This window comes from Paramisgurnus dabryanus, chromosome 2, assembly GCF_030506205.2.
Source record: "Paramisgurnus dabryanus chromosome 2, PD_genome_1.1, whole genome shotgun sequence".
NCBI classification, from domain to species: Eukaryota; Metazoa; Chordata; class Actinopteri; order Cypriniformes; family Cobitidae; genus Paramisgurnus; species Paramisgurnus dabryanus.
Window position 1 is genome coordinate 53,835,536 of NC_133338.1, and position 20,193 is coordinate 53,855,728.

Here is a 20,193-nt window from a genome sequence, read left to right on the forward strand (position 1 = left end):
AAAAGACTTCAGTTACAGTACATCAACACAAACATCTGTCTGATCAACATTATGAAGATCATTCAGTACCTTCACAGTGGTGATGATTCCCTCCAGCTGACTGGGTCCAGTACTGATATTAAAAACTCCTTCATCACCACTGATAATCTTATACTTGGTTGACCAGGCAGGTGATTCAGGTTCATCTCCATCAGTAACTGTGAGTTTGGCAACTTCAATTCCAACTAGATTCTCTAGGACAGATACAGTGTACTAAAAACAAAAAGATTTGTGTAATTATAAGACTTTATTGATTCTCTTAGATATTTAGATGACAGATGACGAACAGCACACTACCGTGTCTTGATCAAATTGAGGTGGATTATCATTGCTGTCAGTGACAATAATAACAGCTTTGCCAGTTGTTGCATGACCCTCTCCTTTCATGTCTGCAGCCTGAATGGTCAAAGTATATTTGGACCATTTCTGAAAGAGAAGATATTTACAGATGAGTTTTCCTTCATGAATTCATTAATCAACACTATTGACTATTGATTATTGACTAGGCTTTAGTTTAATTAGGAAATATAACTAGTTCAAAAACATTACTGGTGTGCATTTTGAGGCAAAACAAAAGATGTATTTTAAGATATGTCCATTCAAGTTGTTTTCAGTTTGGACAGCTCTTACATTTATTTTAGTCTAGGACTTGTCTAATCCCTGTCCGGGACACCGCCCTAAGAGTCAATCATTAAATGTCATCTCTCACCTCTCTATTCAGGCCTTCACTGTTCACACGAATCCCTCCGGTTACAGCATTGATGGCAAACATATTTGGATTTGGTGATGGTGGATCTTGGCTGATAATTTTGTATCTGACTTCAGCATGGGGAGTATTTGGATCGTCTGCATCAGTGGCTGTGACCGTCATAAAATCATAATCTTTAGAGAGAAAGACAGATTCAATGATTTAATGCCACCCATAATTGCTTTAGTTCCCATAAATCATTTCATGTAAAAGTGTCTTGATAAAGAAAGAAGACCTTTAGTAGCAGCTTCAGGGACGTTTCCATTAAAATGATTTTGAGTGAACTGAGGCTTATTATCATTTTTGTCAATCACTTTGATAATGACTCTCACTACTGCTGGCTCTTCAAAAGCTACAAACATAGACATGTGTTAAATATCTGTGGTAACTGCTGGTAAATATTTATACAATTACATCTTTAAAAAAACTGAATAACTTCCACCTGATAGCCAACTTCCACCTGCACCTGCACGTGCACCTCCACCTGCACCTGCACGCACACCTCCACCTGCAGCTGCTGCACCTGCACCTGCACGCACACCTCCATCTGGACCTGCACCTGCTAAAGACCTTGGAAACCTCATAACAAAATCATCAGGGAATGTGTCCATCTGAAAAAGAAATTTTAAATTTTTGTTGACATCATAGATCATTTTAAACTAAAAAGAGAGGCACCATAGCATATTTTCCAGTTTGCTTGCTGATTTTTTGGTAGCCACTTTAGCTGCTGGTCAATAAGCCTCCATGTTCTAAATCACTTGTGTGACCTGATGGTAGCTGGTTCGGTTAGAAAGTCTTTATGAAGAGTTTTACAACCTCCTCCACATTATATCCAGATCATGCATTTATCAGACACAGATGGCTGTCTTTGTAAAAATTGTAAAAATGTTTTTACCTGTCTTTTAGTGACTGATTGAGAGATGTCTCATGAGTTCAGTGTTGGACTAGGTGCAGCAGACACTGCACCCGCACCTCTCACAGCACCTCTCACTGCTCCTGCGCCTCTCACTGCATCTCTCACTGCACCTGCACCTATCACTGCATCTCTCACTGCTCCTGCAACTATCACTGCATCTCTCACTGCACCTGCAACTATCACATCACCTCTTACTGCTCCTGCACCTCTCACTGGATCTCTCACTGCACCTGCACCTCTCACATCACCTCTTACTGCTCCTGCACCTCTCACTGGATCTCTCACTGCACCTGCACCTCTCACATCACCGCTCACTGCTCCTGCACATCTCACTGCATCTCTCACTGCACCTGCAACTCTCACATCACCTCTTACTGCTCCTGCACCTCTCACTGGATCTCTCACTGCACCTGCACCTCTCACATCACCGCTCACTGCTCCTGCACATCTCACTGCATCTCTCACTGCTCCTGCACCTCTCACTGCATCTCTCACTGCTCCTGCAACTATCACTGCATCTCTCACTGCTCCTGCAACTATCACTGCATCTCTCACAGCACCTGCACATCTCACTGCATCTCTCACTGCACCTGCACCTCCCACATCACCTCTTACTGCTCCTGCACCTCTCACTGCATCTCTCACTGCACCTGCACCTATCACTGCATCTCTCACTGCTCCTGCAACTATCACTGCATCTCTCACGGCACCTGCACATCTCACTGCATCTCTCATGGCACCTGCACCTCTCACTGCACCTGCACCTATCACTGCACATGCACCTATCACTGCATCTCTCACTGCACCTGCACCTCTCACTGATCAGGCCTGCTCTTCTGACTGGGCCCCTTGCTCTTACTCTTCCTCATCCAGACATTACAGTGTTTTTCTGTTTTCAAAATCATCACTCCTCAAAGTCCTCATTTTACTGTATAAGTGTCAATGTAATAGAAAAATAACCCCTGCCACTGAGTCTAAGCCAGACTGGAATCAGCTGTGGTTAGCCCAATTTACCCAACATAAAGGTTTTTATACTGCATCTTAGATTTGGAATATTGTTTTTGCTATTGTGAGATGTTGTGTGATAACATTCGCAAATACTACAAAAACAATCCATAATTTTGTTGGGAGGTATAGCTTGTCTGTTAAGAAAAATGTTTTTACCTGTCTTTTAGTGACTGATTGAGAGATGTCTCATGAGTTCAGTGTTGGACTAGGTGCAGCAGACACTGCACCCGCACCTCTCACAGCACCTCTCACTGCTCCTGTGCCTCTCACTGCATCTCTCACTGCACCTGCACCTATCACTGCATCTCTCACTGCTCCTGCAACTATCACTGCATCTCTCACTGCACCTGCAACTATCACATCACCTCTTACTGCTCCTGCACCTCTCACTGGATCTCTCACTGCACCTGCACCTCTCACATCACCTCTTACTGCTCCTGCACCTCTCACTGGATCTCTCACTGCACCTGCACCTCTCACATCACCGCTCACTGCTCCTGCACATCTCACTGCATCTCTCACTGCACCTGCAACTCTCACATCACCTCTTACTGCTCCTGCAACTATCACTGCATCTCTCACTGCTCCTGCAACTATCACTGCATCTCTCACAGCACCTGCACATCTCACTGCATCTCTCACTGCACCTGCACCTCCCACATCACCTCTTACTGCTCCTGCACCTCTCACTGCATCTCTCACTGCACCTGCACCTATCACTGCATCTCTCACTGCTCCTGCAACTATCACTGCATCTCTCACGGCACCTGCACATCTCACTGCATCTCTCATGGCACCTGCACCTCTCACTGCACCTGCACCTATCACTGCACATGCACCTATCACTGCATCTCTCACTGCACCTGCACCTCTCACATCACCTCTCACTGATCAGGCCTGCTCTTCTGACTGGGCCCCTTGCTCTTACTCTTCCTCATCCAGACATTACAGTGTTTTTCTGTTTCCAAAAACATCACTCCTCAAAGTCCTCATTTTACTGTATAAGTGTCAATGTAATAGAAAAATAACCCCTGCCACTGAGTCTAAGCCAGACTGGAATCAGCTGTGGTTAGCCCAATTTACCCAACATAAAGGTTTTTATACTGCATCTTAGATTTGGAATATTGTTTTTGCTATTGTGAGATGTTGTGTGATAACATTCGCAAATACTACAAAAACAATCCATAATTTTGTTGGGAGGTATAGCTTGTCTGTTAAGAAAATGTAAGCATTATGGAAATGTGTTCACTGACTGCAATTTGTGTGAAAACGACATGAAATGTGTAAATTGTATTGCCACAAAAGACCTATGCTGTGCTAATTGTGTTTAGAGTTTTGAAAATGTGACAACTGGTTGGACAAACGCTTGTTAGCGACTGAAAAAACTGTAACATGAATTGGTTCAAATGAGTAATTAGTTCGCAAATCGGATATTAGCGGAAATAGATGCGTTGCATGCTGAACCCTGCTGGACATTGCAAAACATTTGTGTTAACAACACGGAAAACAATTTCTCATCGGATAGGATTTGGTCTTCACCATGCATTCTATCTTTTTTATTTTGAGAAAATGAGTGGGCGGGTCCCCATGTTCTAGGGGGTCCACAGAAAAGTTCAGAGAAAAAAGACAAAGAAAATGAATTGAATATTTATAAGATATTTATCTTTAGTTTTTATACATACTTTCCAGAATCATTCATAATTGCTTTGTATATTTCTAGTGTGTTTTCCTTAAAGTTTTACTACAGTTCCCTTCATCTCATGGGGTTTATAAGGGTGTCATCCTTGTAAAGCTGCTTTAAAACAAAATGGATTGTCAAATTTGCTGCAGTACAAACAAATTTGAATAGAAAATGTTTCTCTGTAGGTAACCTTGTACATCCAATTATATTTGTTAAACAAAAAAAAATTGATTTTAGGTCCATTGTCAAAATATAATTTTTACAGTAGCTGTCACTTTTAAAAAGTACACTTTTCCACCTAAAGAGTTCATATTGGTATCACAAAGGTACATACTGTTACCAAATATATACATATTTTTACCTAAATGGTACATATTAAGACAGAATCTTGTGTGTACCTGTGGAGTGGAGATATTCATGTGATGATCCTCATGATGGTCTGCAGTACATTCAACTCTGACAGATGCTGTGTGCTTCATACCACTGGAGTCCCAAGCGTGTACATCAAACATCATATATCCATCATGAAGAGTCACCGGTGTCTCCAGTGTTACACTTCCATCTGTTCTCACACTGAACCGCTTGTAACCCGACTGAAAAAGTGTTCTCGATCTTTCATCACAGGCATTAAAGATTACTGTCAGAGAAAGACACATGATAAACACAACAAAATTTGTCAAAAAAGTTTTTAATAAACAAATACAATTATAGACAAGCTTAAAATAGATCTTTTGATTCAGAAAGAATCAATCAGATTTTTTTTTCTGCATCTATATTTGATCTTAAAACCAATATAGCTTCAACCAAGATAAAATTGGGTCCATGCGACATCCAGTCTAAGTGATATAAACCAACCATCCTGTCTCTATATGTTGTTCTGATGCAGATATCTTTGCTAATGGTTGCTAGGAAGTGGCTTTGCAGTGGCCAATGATGAAACTCCATAGGTTGCTATGATATAAACCTACCCCCATATCTCCATGACATTCAGATTTGAAGATATAACTGTCTGCGTTTTGGTTGCTCAACAGTGGTTGCTAAGGCGTGGCTTGATATCTCTATGATGATCCTGAGAAACTGATTGGATGCCTGAGTAAAGTGAGCCCACCCCCTTGTCTCTGTGCTGCAAATATATTCATGTGAGCCTTTTATAATAGCAGTCTATGGGATCGGTTGCTAGGGTGCCCAAAATGGTTGCTAGGGTGAACTTACACTGCATTGTGAGGTATGTTCTTACAGAGCCTACCACCCACTTCAAATTTAGTAACCCACATTTTACTACGAAATCCTTGCTCGGAGCTATGACCAATCATAGCTTGGCGCAATTTTAAATCTATAGGATTTTTTGGGGTACATTTTTGCCCCCTGTGCAAACCTCGTATAAAAGTCATACTGGAGCACATCATTCCTAAAATAAGCTTGTCGTGCCTAACAACGCCCCTTAGCTGTTATAAAATGCACTGGTAACCCACTGCTTCGCGGGGCTTATTGCTTTAATAAAAACCTGATTCCTCAAGGTGGGACTTTAAACTGATGTGTTGTTATTTATAGCAAACAATACTGTAGGTCACTTACCTTCTCCGACTCGTGTCTCTTTGTGAAGATGCTTTCTGCGCACTTTAAACACAAATAACTCTGAATCAAATCCAGGTGTGCATGGCGACTCCGCAAATCCACACAATAATACCTGATCAAAATTAAATTCCTTTATGTAACATATTCACTGTTTAAAATCTATAACCTTGTGAATAATGCAACATTACTGAATGTTATATATAGACCATATAAACAACAACAACCTGTCCTTTCCAAGACCAAGAAATGTCTAGAAATGACTATGTTATATTTTTAACTATGGCATTTAAATCATCACAGTTCTTTATTATTTATATAATGACAGATTAGTACAATAATTAAGTCTAATAATACATCAATGAAATATTTTGAAACAAACCTAATGATTATGTTGGTAGCAGACAACATCTAAACCGTGATCAAGCATTTTATAAAATTACAACAGAATTGTGCTCAGAACAAATAATCTTTGTTTAGCCATTTAGGTGCTGACTGACTGTCAGTCATTTTACATTTTAGGAGTTCAGAAATAAGGAACGAGTCCGATATTTGTTTTCCAAGTCTGATGACATTCCTGAATGGCAACATAATTTACTGCATCATCATTAATATTTAAAAAAAAGTTTACAAGACTCAACAGTGTCATGTTGGTTGAATATAAATATAAGAAACTTCCTATAGATGATATCCTCTAAAAGTATCATATTTACATTACATTCAAACAATGTTTCACTCTCACACAATTGTGAAAACTTATTTAAAATAATAATAAATAATTCCAAAAAAATGTAAAAAATAACAAACTTTTTCAACAGTTTATTGAAAAGAATTGGGACATTCTGTAAGAGGAATAAAATCCTACCTGACAAAAGAAAATAACTCCAATTCTCAAAGTAACCATTATTGGACACATTTTAATTGTAAACATGTGAAGCAGTGAAGTTTCTGATTTCTCTGTGAAGGTTAAGCTCTTGCAACTGATGCTCTTGTTTAAGTAAACACACACCCACACACACGTAATGTAACCTATGCTGGGTTGTTTTAACTTATGAGTCAAATAGAAGTATTTAATCCCAACAGCTGGGTTGAAAATGACACAGCATTCAACATTTTTATTTACAAAGCTCCAGCACTTCTCTTGCAAAACTCTAAACATTGAGTAAATATAAACTCAAAATGTGGTGAAGGCTTGTGGTCAGACAAGCATGGCGATGCTGAGATGCTGAGACAGAACGAATTTCTTGTGTACTTCGGTTTTAATGTTGCCTCTTTTTTAGTACTGCAACATCATTTTCATTTTGAATTTTCTATAACCAAAAACCCTGGCTGTGTGTTTTAAAAAAAATTTAAAAGAAGTGTCTAATAAAAAAGCTCTGTAGTATTTTTACATTGACTGGCTGTGTGTGCGATCTGAAAGTTTTTTGAGGACAGATGAAATGATTTTGAGGCAATCGTTTGATCTTGCCCGTAGAGTCTGAGGTTCTGTGAAGAGGTTTTGATAAAGTGGGCAACAGTTTCAGGAAATGCCTCCGAGTTTGATCATTATCACTGAGATATTTGTAGATAAATGTCTGAGCTAATAAATTGAGTATAGGAACAGGTTTTTGTGAAAATTTTGTTCTAAAATGTGGCCTCTAGAAGACACATTTAAAAGCATGCTATTTGTACTTAACCCATTCATTAACAATTTAAAGTATTTTGTTATCTAATTACAATGTTCACTAAGCAAGCAATAGCTACCATTTAACTGTCTAGATTAACTATAGATCCTGATATATTCCAGCTATGAGTAGACAAAATAACTAGACGTTTTTGCAAAAATAACTTAAAAGTAAAAATGATCTTTCTTGGACACAAAGAAAAATGGAGATGCTGCAAGGGATGTTGAAGTGTTTCTTGGATGTAATTTTCTATGCCTTCTTGTTCGGGGATGTTGAGAGAATAGATCTTTCCTTTTGACACTGGATCACCCGACAGGAAGTAAATCACGCAGTCCCATGACCGATGTGGTAGTAGCTGGGAGGCTCTCTTGGGACAAAAGACATCCTGGAATTCAGAGTATACATTAGGGATAGCGATGGACACATCTTTCTTGGGGCTTTCAATCAAAGTACTACATACAGGTATGGATGCATTGTGACGATGGTGAGGAACAGGTAGTTGGGGAAAACATGATGGGAAACATTTATTACTCCATCTCCATCTCACTTGTGTCCCAAGAGAGCTCTGGTTGGTGTTTAACTAACCATGGTCGCCCTAGAATGACATAAGCGGTGGAATTCACCAGGACCTGAAACTTGATGGTTTTCTTATTAAGAACAATTCAGAATGATTCCACAGGTTCGGAATTTGATGGAGAGCAACTTGTGTATGTATAAACACATTTGGCACTACACTGTAAAAACTGAAACATTGGATCAACTTTAAAAAATGACTTCAATTGGTAACACTTACAACATGTAAGTTTTTAAAAATTTATAAATAACTAATAAAAATTATAAATAATGTATTTAATTTATAAATAATTTATAAATAACAATAAAATAAAATAGTATTCAGAACAATTCATCTTTGTTTAGCTATGTAGGCGCTTAATTAAGTCATTTTACATTTTATTTGTTACATTTTAGGAGTTTCAAAAAGATGGATTGTGTCTGATTCATTTTTCCCAAGTCTGATGACATTGCTGAATGGCTAAGTTTACAAGACTTAACAGTGTCATAAAAACGAATTGCCCTTCGGGGATAAATAAAGTTGTTTGAAGTTGAAGTTGAATAAGGATATAAGAAACTTTCTATAAGTAATATCCTCTAAAACAATATAATATTTACATGGCAATTAAACAATATTTTACTCTCCCACAATTGTGAGAACTTATTTAAAATAATAATGAAATCATTGCAAATAATGTAAAAAATAAACATTTGTTATGAACTTTCTCAACACTTCATAGGTAGCAATTGTACCGAGCCCCTAAGGTGACATTGGAGTAAAAAAAATCTGAAGTTTAGTTTCATGTGCTCACGCAAAACCTTCATGTGCAGAAGTTTAGTTCCCTTTCAGTCGGTCACTACGACGTCACGTCGTGACCAACGAATTGGGAACTCGCTTAGAGGGACCAATCTGCTTCGATAACTACTAAAACGCCAATGAACTTGGCATTGAGATATTTGCCTAATGCTGGCGCCGCCCCGCCAGGTGCGTATATAAGCAGCAGGTGCAAAAATGAGCTTTTTCGCTTCGAAAGCCGGCATTATCTGCTACTGAGAAGCTACTTGCTCTTCTGGGAACGGTTGCTGAAGTTGGTTGACAACTCCACTGCTCTGCATCTTTTTTGTTTCGAGTTTAGTGTGTGCGTTGCCTCTCCCTGTGCGCATCATCAGCTGAGCACCTAAAAAGTGATTTCCCTAAAAGAGTGATACGTGAGAGCTCTGTGTCTTTTTAAAGACAGCCACTCTCTTGTATATTCGGAGATCAGCGTCCGCTTCAGGATAGCTTTTTGTCCGTGCAATCTTGGATGCGAGAAGTATAAGGGCTCCAGAGACGGTCACGAGCGCGTCTTCGTGCTTGGGCATCGAGCACTCCGAGGCTGCGTTTGTGGAGAGTTTTTGTTTTCTCTGTGAGAGCATAACCCTCTTGGATTGCGGAGACGACTGTCGTTTCTACGGGAACGATGTCTGCGCCTTTGCAGTGCTGAACGGCGCCATGGTGCGGCTGCCAATCGCTCGCATGACGCTCTTCACATCACTATGCTGAGTAGGTAGGGGGATGCGTCCTCCCCCTCCCAGCCTTCTCATTCTCACCCGGTTGAGGCTCCGGTGGAGACCGCAGAGTCGTGTTCTACGATTTCTGACGAATCCGTTGGACCTCCTTCTGGTCCCGCCACTTCAGCAGCATCAGAGGGGTGCCCCCCTTTTCCCTCCGAGGCGGACTTCAAACATGGAATTTGCGGCCATCTACGGCCGTTCAGCCTTCACCCCTTACCTCCCTCGCTGCCATGGCTCCGTTGCAGGTCCAAGCTAAGGCTTTAGAGATCTGCACGAGGGAGACCGCGACCCTCGTCGTGCGATGTCCACCACAGTGGTCCAAGAACGCAACCTTTGGCTGTGTCTGGCTGACACGACGGATGCAGACAAGAACAACTTCCTGAATGCTCCTGTCTCACAGACCGGCCTCTTCGGCGAGTCCGGGGAGTCATTCACCTCCGCGGCGCAACTGAGGCGATCTCCTAGGTCGTGCCCCGGCGGAAGACAGCTGCCCTGGTCCACCATTGCCGGCTCCTCAGTCTGCCTCTCGCCGAGGGCGTCCTGCGGCGGCCACCTTCGTTCCCCCTCCTCGGACCTCATCTCGGCAGCGCAGGGGAGAACTGGTCGTCAGCAGCTCGCCCCGCCCGCTCATTTTACGCGGCCCCGAGACGGGCGACCCGGAGTTGGAGAGGATCACTCTTCAGGAGACGGTGATTCGCTCCATCCCCCGGAAGAGGGTCGGGTGGAAAATCCTTGGTTACATTGTTGTTCCACCAGCTGTCTAGCCGGTACCCACATAACCACACATAAGAGTGCATTCCTCTTCCCTCTCCAGGTCTCCTGAGGATCGAGAGAGCCGTGAGCGGGCACACACCAGCTCACCCTCCTCTTCCTCTATCGCCAGCGGGTGTTTTCCGGAGTCTTCGATCTCCGCGCAGGAGACCAGACGACCATCGCCCTCACTGGAGTCTGCGCTCTCCGCTCAGGAGACCAGACGACCGTCACCCTCAGCGGGCTCAGGTCAGTGCCACACGCACACTGTAGATGTTTGTGCTCGCAAGGCACACGCACCGGCAGTCACACCTGCCCCGCTCGGCTGCCCCACCGCGGGTACTTTGGTAGTGCCGTTAATTCTTCTTGTATGGTCCCTGGGTGCTTGGCTTCAGTTCCGATTACAAAGCGATTGAGCATATCTCGGAATACATCATTAATAAATGACTGAAACACAGATGGACTGTTAGAGAGCCCGAAGGGCATCACCAAATATTCGTAGTGACCATCGCTGGTGGAGAAAGCCGTCTTCCACGCTTCACCCTCACGAATACGAATCAAGTTATAAGCGTTGCGTAAGTCCAACTTACTGTAGATCTTGGCGCTGCGTAATTGTTCCAAAGCAGCTGGTACTAAAGGTAGAGGGTAGTGGAATTTCACAGTGATATCGTTCAGTCCACGATAATCGATACAAGGGCGCAGACCAACATCTTTCTTGCCCACGAAGAAAAACCCTGCCGCTGCTGGTGAAGTAGAATGACGTATGAAACCCTTCTCCAGCTCTTCCTCAATGTATTTCTTTATGGCTTGTTGTTCGGGTTCAGATAAAGGAAAGATGCGCCCCCTAGGAGGTACAGTGTTGGGTAGCAGTTCAATGGCACAGTCACTGGGTCGATGAGGTGGTAGTTGCGTAGCCTTGGTCTTGCTGAATGCGATGGCCAGATCTAAGTACTCGAGGGGAACATGATCAGGTAAACTGGTCACTGGATTAATTTGAGATGTACATACGGGAATTTCAGGGGGATTATTCAAACAGGTTGTCAAACATTCATTATTCCAATTCAGAATGCGCTTTTCCTTCCAAGAAATGAGTGGGTTGTGAAGATGGAGCCAGGGAAAGCCCAAGATGATTGGGTTGTGAGGTGATAAAATGACATAGAAAGTAATTTCTTCAGTATGATCAGTTTCAGTGGCAAGCGTAATACTTTGTGTGATGTGAGTGATGCGACCGGAGCCCAACGGTCGTCCGTCTAGCGCTGCGACAGAGAGAGGAGGTACACAAGGAATTACAGAAATACCATGAGATTTCACTAGTCCTGAATCAATAAAATTTCCCGCAGCCCCTGAGTCGAGTAGTGCTTTTGAGGGTATGGTCGAGTGTTGCCATATTAACGTAACTGGTACTTTCATACAATCAAAAGTAGTAGAAGGAATTGATGCACTCACCCGTCCAAGACGTGTTTGTGATGGTCGTGTGGGACAGACAGCGAGGATATGACCAGCTTCACCACAATACAGGCACAATCGTTCATGGAATCGGTGTTCTCTCTCCTCCAACGTGAGACGTGCTCGTCCCACTTGCATGGGTTCGCACACCTCAGATGAAGATGCCGCAGGAATATCATACCCTCGTACAGGTCTTCGGCTGCGTACTAAATTATCAACTCGGATGGACATTGCAACGAACTCCTCAAAACTCATCCCTTCATTACAACAGGCCAGCTCAGACTGTAAATCCTGATTTAATCCCTGACGAAACAGAATCTTTAACGTATCCTCTACCCAGTTGGTTTGAGCAGCGAGAGTGCGGAAAGTAAGTGCATATTCAGCGGCTGTGCGGCGTCCCTGACGAAGATTTAATAGCTGTTCTCCTGGGTCTCGGCCTCCAGCTGGATGTTCAAACACAGCTCGCATGGTGTTTTGAAACTCATCAAACTTCCTGGTTAAAACTTTCTGCTGCCTATAATGCCGTGGCCCACTCCAACGCTCTTCCAGTAAGTAAAGAACAAATTAAAGAAATCTTACCGACCTCCGTGTTGTATATATTGGGTTGTTGGGCGATGAAGAGTTCACACTGCTTGAGGAAACCCTTACATTTGTCCGGGGTACCATCAAACTTCTCGGGGAAAGCCAAACGGGGTGTAGCTGAGGCCTGAGGTGGAGCTATGGGTTGGGGTGTAGGAGGAGTGGGTGCTGGAGTAGCAGTGGTGTTAGCTGATACCGCTAAGCTCTGAACAGAGCGAACCAGTTCCCCCGTTAGAGAGGTTAGCCGTGCTAACTGTTGTTGATGAGCCGCCAGGATGTGCGCTTGTGAGGACAGCTCGCCTGTTAACTGTGCTAAAGTTACTGGATCCGGAGGTGGCGAAGTCTTCTGTGACGCTGCAGGCAGGTTAGGTTCCATTTGCAACTCTTTATTGATGTAAACACACAACAAACAGTGAATAAACAATGGGCTAATCCAGATAAGCATAAACATAAACACAGTCCGAAATCGGGGGAGGCAGATATCATTCATATACGTTACACAGTCCAAGATCGGGGCAGGCAGAAAGCAGTCGTAAACGATAATCAGTCCAATATCGAGGCAGGCAAAACAGCAATAATCCAAAAGACAGTCCAAAATAATCACCAGGAAAGCAAACACGGGTAGACACAAGGAAACGCTCAGAAATGCTGCTAAGGGCAAACAAGACTTCGCGAAGACAGAGTGGCCGAGTCCCAGGTTAAATAGACCCGCTGATACGCTACAGCTGGTGTGAAATCAGCGGGTCGCAGTGCCTTATGGGAAGTGTAGTTCGGTAAACGAGTGACTGGGAAGTACCGGGAGCGTTAGGGCTGACATCCGTCACAGTAATGAACAATTACGCTTCTAACCTGTAGGGGGAGCAAAGAGCAATAAGTCTTTAGTGTTGCTTTAAGTTTATTTTCCATTATAATAACTTCTCTTATTTGATACTAATCTATAACACATCATATTGTTAAAACCATATAAATTGTGCCCTCCCCCAGTGCCCCCTTTTTGGTTTGGGCCACTGCCCCTCAAAATGTATGTGCATGGCCCTGCTCAAAAATGAAATGAAGGACAACAATAGCAGATTACGACAGATTTCCATTAATTTCTTAAAGCTGTTGCAAGGTGAGAAGCTTTAACATACATTACTGACTATAGACTAGTTTAGCCTTCGTTTCATTTCTGTTTTATCACAATCAACTCGATTCTCGACTGCCTAAAAATCCTTACTTGGCATATTACGTTACAAAACATTAGTTTGTAACCGATCGCATTTCTAGTTTATGTTAATTAGCTTATACGGGCTACGTTAATTAAACAGCTTATAAGGGCTGACTTCGCGTTAGAATCATAACACAAAACGGGGAACGTAAATCACCTTGTGTTTTTTTAAACTGGGGCGAACAAAGCGAAGACTTTACATTGGAAAGAAAACTGCATTGTATTGCTCCAGCGTCACATTGTGTAAACTGCATTTATAGTAAGGAAGCGCACATATGCAGATATCACAGCAAATAGCAGTAAATACACAAACCTTGCTCTCTTGTGAAGTTCACTCCGCACTGTGAGTCCGTGGATTAAAGAAGGCGCTAAAACGCAGAGTAAAGACGGGGCGGGGCTAAGAGGGCTCAGCTAAGGGGGTTGCATGTGTGGCACAGTCCTTGGCTGGGGCCCCAAAAAATTAATGGGCCCTTCGAATCGTTCTAACCCCCCCCCCTTATGGGGCCCCTGAGTAAAGAGCTACACAAGTCTTGTGCCGTGTCACAGTTGAGTTTCTCTTGTGTGTACCTGTGTAGTGATGTTCACCGCAGTATTCATGTGATGATCCTCATGATGGTGAGCAGTACATTCAACTCTGACAGATGCTGTGTGCTTCATACCACTGGAGTCCCAAGCGTGTACATCAAACATCATATATCCATCATGAAGAGTCACCGGTGTCTTCAGTGTTACACTTCTATCTGTTCTTACACTGAACCGCTTGTCACGCGACTGAAAGACTGATCTTGATCTTACATCACAGGTATTGAAGATTACTGTCAGATAAAGACACATTCAAATATTGTTTAAACATCTAAATACAGTAGTGCAGAGCCTAATATTATTTAACAACACTTTAAATGTTGAGTTGTTGTTATTTAAAGAGGATTGTGAGTCTCTTTTACCTCTTCCTAGTGTTTTTCCTCTGTGAAGATGATCTCTGTTCACTTTAAACACAAACGACTCTGAATCAAATCCAGGTGTGCATGACGACTCCTCTGCAAATCCACATGAAAATACCTAAAAAACACACATCAGTGAAATATTTGATAACACTTTAGGTTGTATTTCTTAACATTAAATGCATTATTTACTCTTTGTTAATGTTAAGTTATGCCAAACAATTATTCATGTTCGGTCATTGTCCATTAACTCATGTTAACAAATACAACTTTTAATTTTTAAAAATGTATTAGTAAATGTTGAAAATAACATGAACTAGCATGAATAAATTCTGTAGAAGCAAGTACTTATTTTAAGTATCTTGTTACCCAATAATTTGTTTAGACATCTACATTCTGTCAGTCATTTAACATTTACATTTTTACATTCTAGGAGTTTCAGAAAGAAGGGATGTGTCTGATTCATTTGCCAAATCTGGTGAAATACTCGAATTTTTAACCTCCCTTATAGCATCATTAACACATTTGTTTTTGACTATAAATGAGAATATTTCCTGTAGGTTATATCTTGTAAAAATATTTTATTTAATTAACATTCAAATTTACCCTCTCTTAATATTTCTTATTCTTCCTTTATTTCTTTATGCCATTCCAGAATCGACGGCTATATTCATGGCAAGAACCAGTTAATCCAGTTTTATTCAGACAAGTTGATCCATACACAGGTTGGGGGAGGGACAATTTGCCTAACTTGCATGTTTTTGGCCTGTGGGAGGAAACCGAAAGTGATTTTTGATCAGTTTCCAGATATAAGTTACTGTAACCACCCTCACACTATGTTTATCTGAAAGTTGAAATTATTGCTTTAAAAAAATGCTTCAATTATAAAACGTCTTTCATCAGCAATGGAAAAAACTAGCATGTTTGTTCAAAATGTACGGTTGTCCACACAGAAAAACTTTTGTGAACTTGAACTTTTGGGTACACAAAATATAGTCATACTCTTGAAGACTAGTCAAAGGTGTCATCATATCAAAAGAGCAATTCAAGAAATCATACAAAGAAATCTTCTTGTGAATAACTCTCACAACACTTGTGAGAGACTGTCATTTGTTGAGACAGAAAAATACTGACATCCAGTGGGCAGATATTAAATCTTTAGATTTATATCCTTAAAACTATACAGCCATTTTTAAAATAATAAAGATGTAACAACAAGCTGGACACATAAGCAACGTCTCTGATCAGAAGTCTGACACTATCAATTCTGTTTTAATACCTTCTCATTTGACAATATCAATGTCACTTTATTTATAAAGCAACAGCTTTATTTAAAACAACTGATGACTAATGTGCTGTACAGTAAAAACAGAAAACTAATAATATTACAAGACAGATAACATAAAACAGCACCATCGATACAGAAAAAAGTACCACTTCAACTTTAACTTAAAATGACCTATTGTTATAATCCTCCTAATACCAACGGAGCATTTCATAATTTTGGTGCAGCTAAAGCCTGATCGTCTTTAAGTTTTAATTTTGTTCTGGCAACAACGAATAGTCCCTGATTGAAGGATCTGAAAGAACTCATTGACCCCAACAAAAAATCAGTAAGGTGCAACCTGCAAAGCCATTTTGAGATTTATAGACCACTGAAAGACTTTATAATCAATACAGTATTTGACCAGGTGTTTTGACATTGATACCTCTCGTAGGTGGGATATGTTCATATTTAGACTCCAGTCAGTAGTCTGGCAGCTACATTTTGACCGACTTGAAGTCTAAAAAGAGCGACCTGATTAAAAAAAATAAAAAAATAAAACGCTGGATTTACTGAACCATATAGTGCACCATATAATGCACTTTTTTAAAGTAAGTTTTACTTGAAATTTTAAGCAATTGCCAGAGGCGATTCTAGGGTCTATGGGGGCCCCAAGCAGAAAATTCCCTGTGTGCAAGAAGTGTGCAATACTTCTATACAATATCCTTTGCTTAAGCCACTTTCTACAGTGCAATAGTTACTGCGAAAGAAACATATATACAAGTGTAATCTTCATCATACCTAACATTATTAACATGTTTAGATGCATAAATGGCATAACATGTTTGGAAATAATGACAGCAGAGAAATATTTTCTACATTATACAATGTTAGCAATGATTAATGACTTATTTTTACAAGAATATTTTTACAAGAATATTTTAAGAAACCAGTCATTTTATGACTGCTACTAAATAATCTCAGTCATAGTTACTGCTAACTGTTATGTAAGTTAGTGTCCTAGAGTTAAATATTAGTAAACTTAATATTAATTTCATATCTGAAAATACAGAACAGTATAACGCATACATCTGTTGATTTTCTCAGCAACAATGCAGTTCTACAGACTTGACAAAAGGTTTTCCTGAGATTTGTTTGATAATGTTTGAGACCTGACAGGGTGAGGATGTAGTTTTTCTTACCTCCCTTAATGAACTCATCAACTCTCATTTCTTCTTCCCTTTCCCTGCTTTGCACAAAACATTTCTGATGTATATTTACAGAAGCCACAAATGATCGAGTCAAAATAAGATTAGCATTGTTATTTAGAAACTTCCTTTAGTCTCGTCATGTTTTCATAAGCTAACTCACTCGCGTGACGTCTTTTGAATGCGGTTGTGCGCGAATGAACGCAAAGACGCGCGCGGACATGAATACGTGCGTGCACGCGTCATTGCGACTGTTTCGTAACTTTTACAAGCGTAAATTGGGTAACTACATTGCATATAGATCCGTTTTTGCCACGATTGTCTTTGTAAAGGATTGCACTAGTTAACTGTTAAAATTTAAACTTGAGATTTACACCAGAAGATTTACACTTGGGCACGTGCCTGACTGGAGCTGGACCGGGCACATTAAACCACATGTGGGTACAGAGGGCTGCTCACTTTAGCGCCTTTTATATGCTGTTAAATTGTTTTAAATCACTTGAGTGTTATCATTTGCAAGCCTTTGAAACACGTGCAAATGATAAACTTTTCCTATTTAAATTTGCGTATTAATCTGGCAATCACATGCGAGCCAAACCGTGGGTTGTGATCCATACGGATCAACTGAAAAATCACGACTGAACGATACAACGTCACCCATTCGCTACGTTCATTTTTGAAACTGGCAAGTTATCCACCTGGGTTGGATTTTGACTGGGCTAAGCTAATGTCAATCAACATTCCATCCAATCGGAATTTTGATATGCAGTCATGTTGTTCATCTGTGTAGCTGGCCATCCGAGAAACAAACTCGGGGGCTCTCTAGTGGCTCGGGGCTCCAAGCAGTTGCCTGCCTTGCCTGTTGACAAGGTGCGCCTCTGGCAATTGCATAAATTGCTTAAAATATATTTTTTAATTAATCCAGCCTTTATTTTTTTCAGTGTATGTGCTAATGCAGTCAAACTATTAAATGCATAAATAGCTTTTTAAAAAACTTTTCTATCTCTGTGTTTTACTCACTTATTGTATGTTCTCTAAAATTAGTCACATTTATAAGAAATGGGTTTATCACTTAAACAAAGACATTAAAATTACTGTTTTGTATTTTCACACCTTTTTATTGATATATGAATTCAATTTGATCCATAAGAACTATAAACCACAAAATGATAAAAACACCAAAAAAGTCCACTTTTTGAAAAAAGAACACCCCCTTTCAATAGGCTGGCTCCGGACCTGCAACAGGATCCAAAAGAATTGTCTCTGTCTTCAGTATTAATTAACAGAATATACACACATCAAAGCCTTTAAATCATTAAGGCAGGCTAGTAGAGAATCAAAACAATTTTTTATCTTGAATTTAACTTTCGTGAGTGAGAAAAAATGTCTTAATTTCTTAAAAAAAACTTCTGATGATAAGATGGTGTTAGATGATGATGATTTTTTTATTGCACTTGTCTATCACAGTTCTCACCCATACAGGATGTGTTTTAACACGCTTTGTATTAAATTTTTATTAACAGTGTTTCAGAAGTGTTACAAGTTGCAAAAACACAATCAAGTACAAATAAACACAAACAACTGTATAAAACGTATAAAAAGTACTTTGCAAACTCATCAAGGGTGAAAAGGGGGATAAAGATGTAACATATATAAAACACAAAGTGTGTTGTTCCAAAAAAAAAACACAGAGATGTGTTAAGTTAAGGACAACACATTAGATGTGTTATCCTTAACTACAACCCCAAAACAGAAAAAGTTGGGACACTGTAGAAATTGTGAGTAAAAAAGGAATGGAATAATTTACAAATCTCATAAACTTATATTTTATTCACAGTAGAATATAGATAACATATCAAATGTAGAAAGTGAGACATTTTGAAATGTCATGCCAAATATTGTCTCATTTTGGATTTCATGAGAGCTACACATTCCAAAAAAAGTTGGGACAGGTAGCAATAAGAGGCCAGAAAAGTTAAATGTGCATATAAAGGAACAGCTGGAGGAGGACCAATGTTTAGGAATGGGAATGTTGTCCTATTCTTGTCTAATACAGACTTCTAGTTGCTCAACTGTCTTAGGTCTTCTTTGTCGCATCTTTCGCTTTATGATGCACCAAATCTTTTCTTTGGGTGAAAGATCTGGACTGCAGGTTGGCCATTTCAGTACTCAGATCCTTCTTCTATGCAGTCTTGATGTTGTAATTGATGCAGTATGTGGTCTGGCATTGTCATGTTGGAAAATGCAAGGTCTTCCCTGAAAGAGACGACGTCTGAATGGGATCATATGTATCTAGAACTTGGATAAACCTTTCAGCATTGATGGTGCCTTTCCAGATGTTTAAGCTGCCCATGCCACATGCACTCATGCAACCCCAAACCATCAGAGATGCAGGTTTCTGAACTGAGCGCTAATAACAACTTGGGTTGTCATTGTCCTCTTTAGTCCGGATGAAATGGCGTCCCAGTTTTCCAAAAAGAACTTCAAATTTTGATTCGTCTGACTACAGAACAGTTTTCCACTTTGCCAAAGTCCATTTTAAATGAGCCTTGCCCAGGGAAAACGCCTGTGCTTCTGGATCATGTTTAGATATGGCTTCTTTTTTGACCTACAGAGTTTTAGCTGGCAACGGCGAATGACACGGTGGATTGTGTTCACTGACAATGTGTTCTGGAAGTATTCCAGAGCCCATGTTGTGATTTCCATTACAGTAGCATTCCTGTATGTGATGCAGTGCCATCTAAGAGCCCGAAGATCACAGGCATCCGGTATGGTTTTCCGGTCTTGACCCTTACGCACAGAGATTGTTCCAGATTCTCTGAATCTTTGAATGATATTATGCACTGTAGATGATGATAACTTCAATCTCATTGCATTTTTTCTCTGAGAAGCTCAGAAAACTATTTTTCGCTGCAGCATTGGGGGAATTGGTGATTCTCTGCCCATCTTGACCTCTGAGAGACACTGCCATTCTGAGAGGCTCTTTTTATACCCAATCATGTTGCCAATTGACCTAATAAGTTGCAAATTGGTCTTTCAACTGTTCCTTATATGTACATTAAAA

The 20,193-nt window shown here is 40.6% G+C and overlaps 1 protein-coding gene across 1 annotated transcript in view; it reads right to left on the minus strand.

Moving 5' to 3' along the window:
* Nucleotides 1–12,885, minus strand: part of LOC135743631 (uncharacterized) — a 35,328-nt gene extending 22,443 nt beyond the window's left edge. Inside the window, exons 1-11 of the mRNA XM_073813420.1 lie at nt 12,510–12,885; nt 10,797–12,373; nt 7,884–8,013; nt 6,830–6,921; nt 5,968–6,079; nt 4,791–5,029; nt 1,230–1,398; nt 1,023–1,139; nt 749–921; nt 337–465; nt 70–252 (exon numbers count right to left, since the gene is read on the minus strand). Coding sequence (XP_073669521.1) covers nt 70–252; nt 337–465; nt 749–921; nt 1,023–1,139; nt 1,230–1,398; nt 4,791–5,029; nt 5,968–6,079; nt 6,830–6,921; nt 7,884–8,013; nt 10,797–12,373; nt 12,510–12,885 — 3,297 coding nt within the window. The remainder of the gene's footprint in view (nt 1–69; nt 253–336; nt 466–748; nt 922–1,022; nt 1,140–1,229; nt 1,399–4,790; nt 5,030–5,967; nt 6,080–6,829; nt 6,922–7,883; nt 8,014–10,796; nt 12,374–12,509) is intronic.
* Between the last annotated feature and the right edge of the window lie 7,308 nt (nt 12,886–20,193).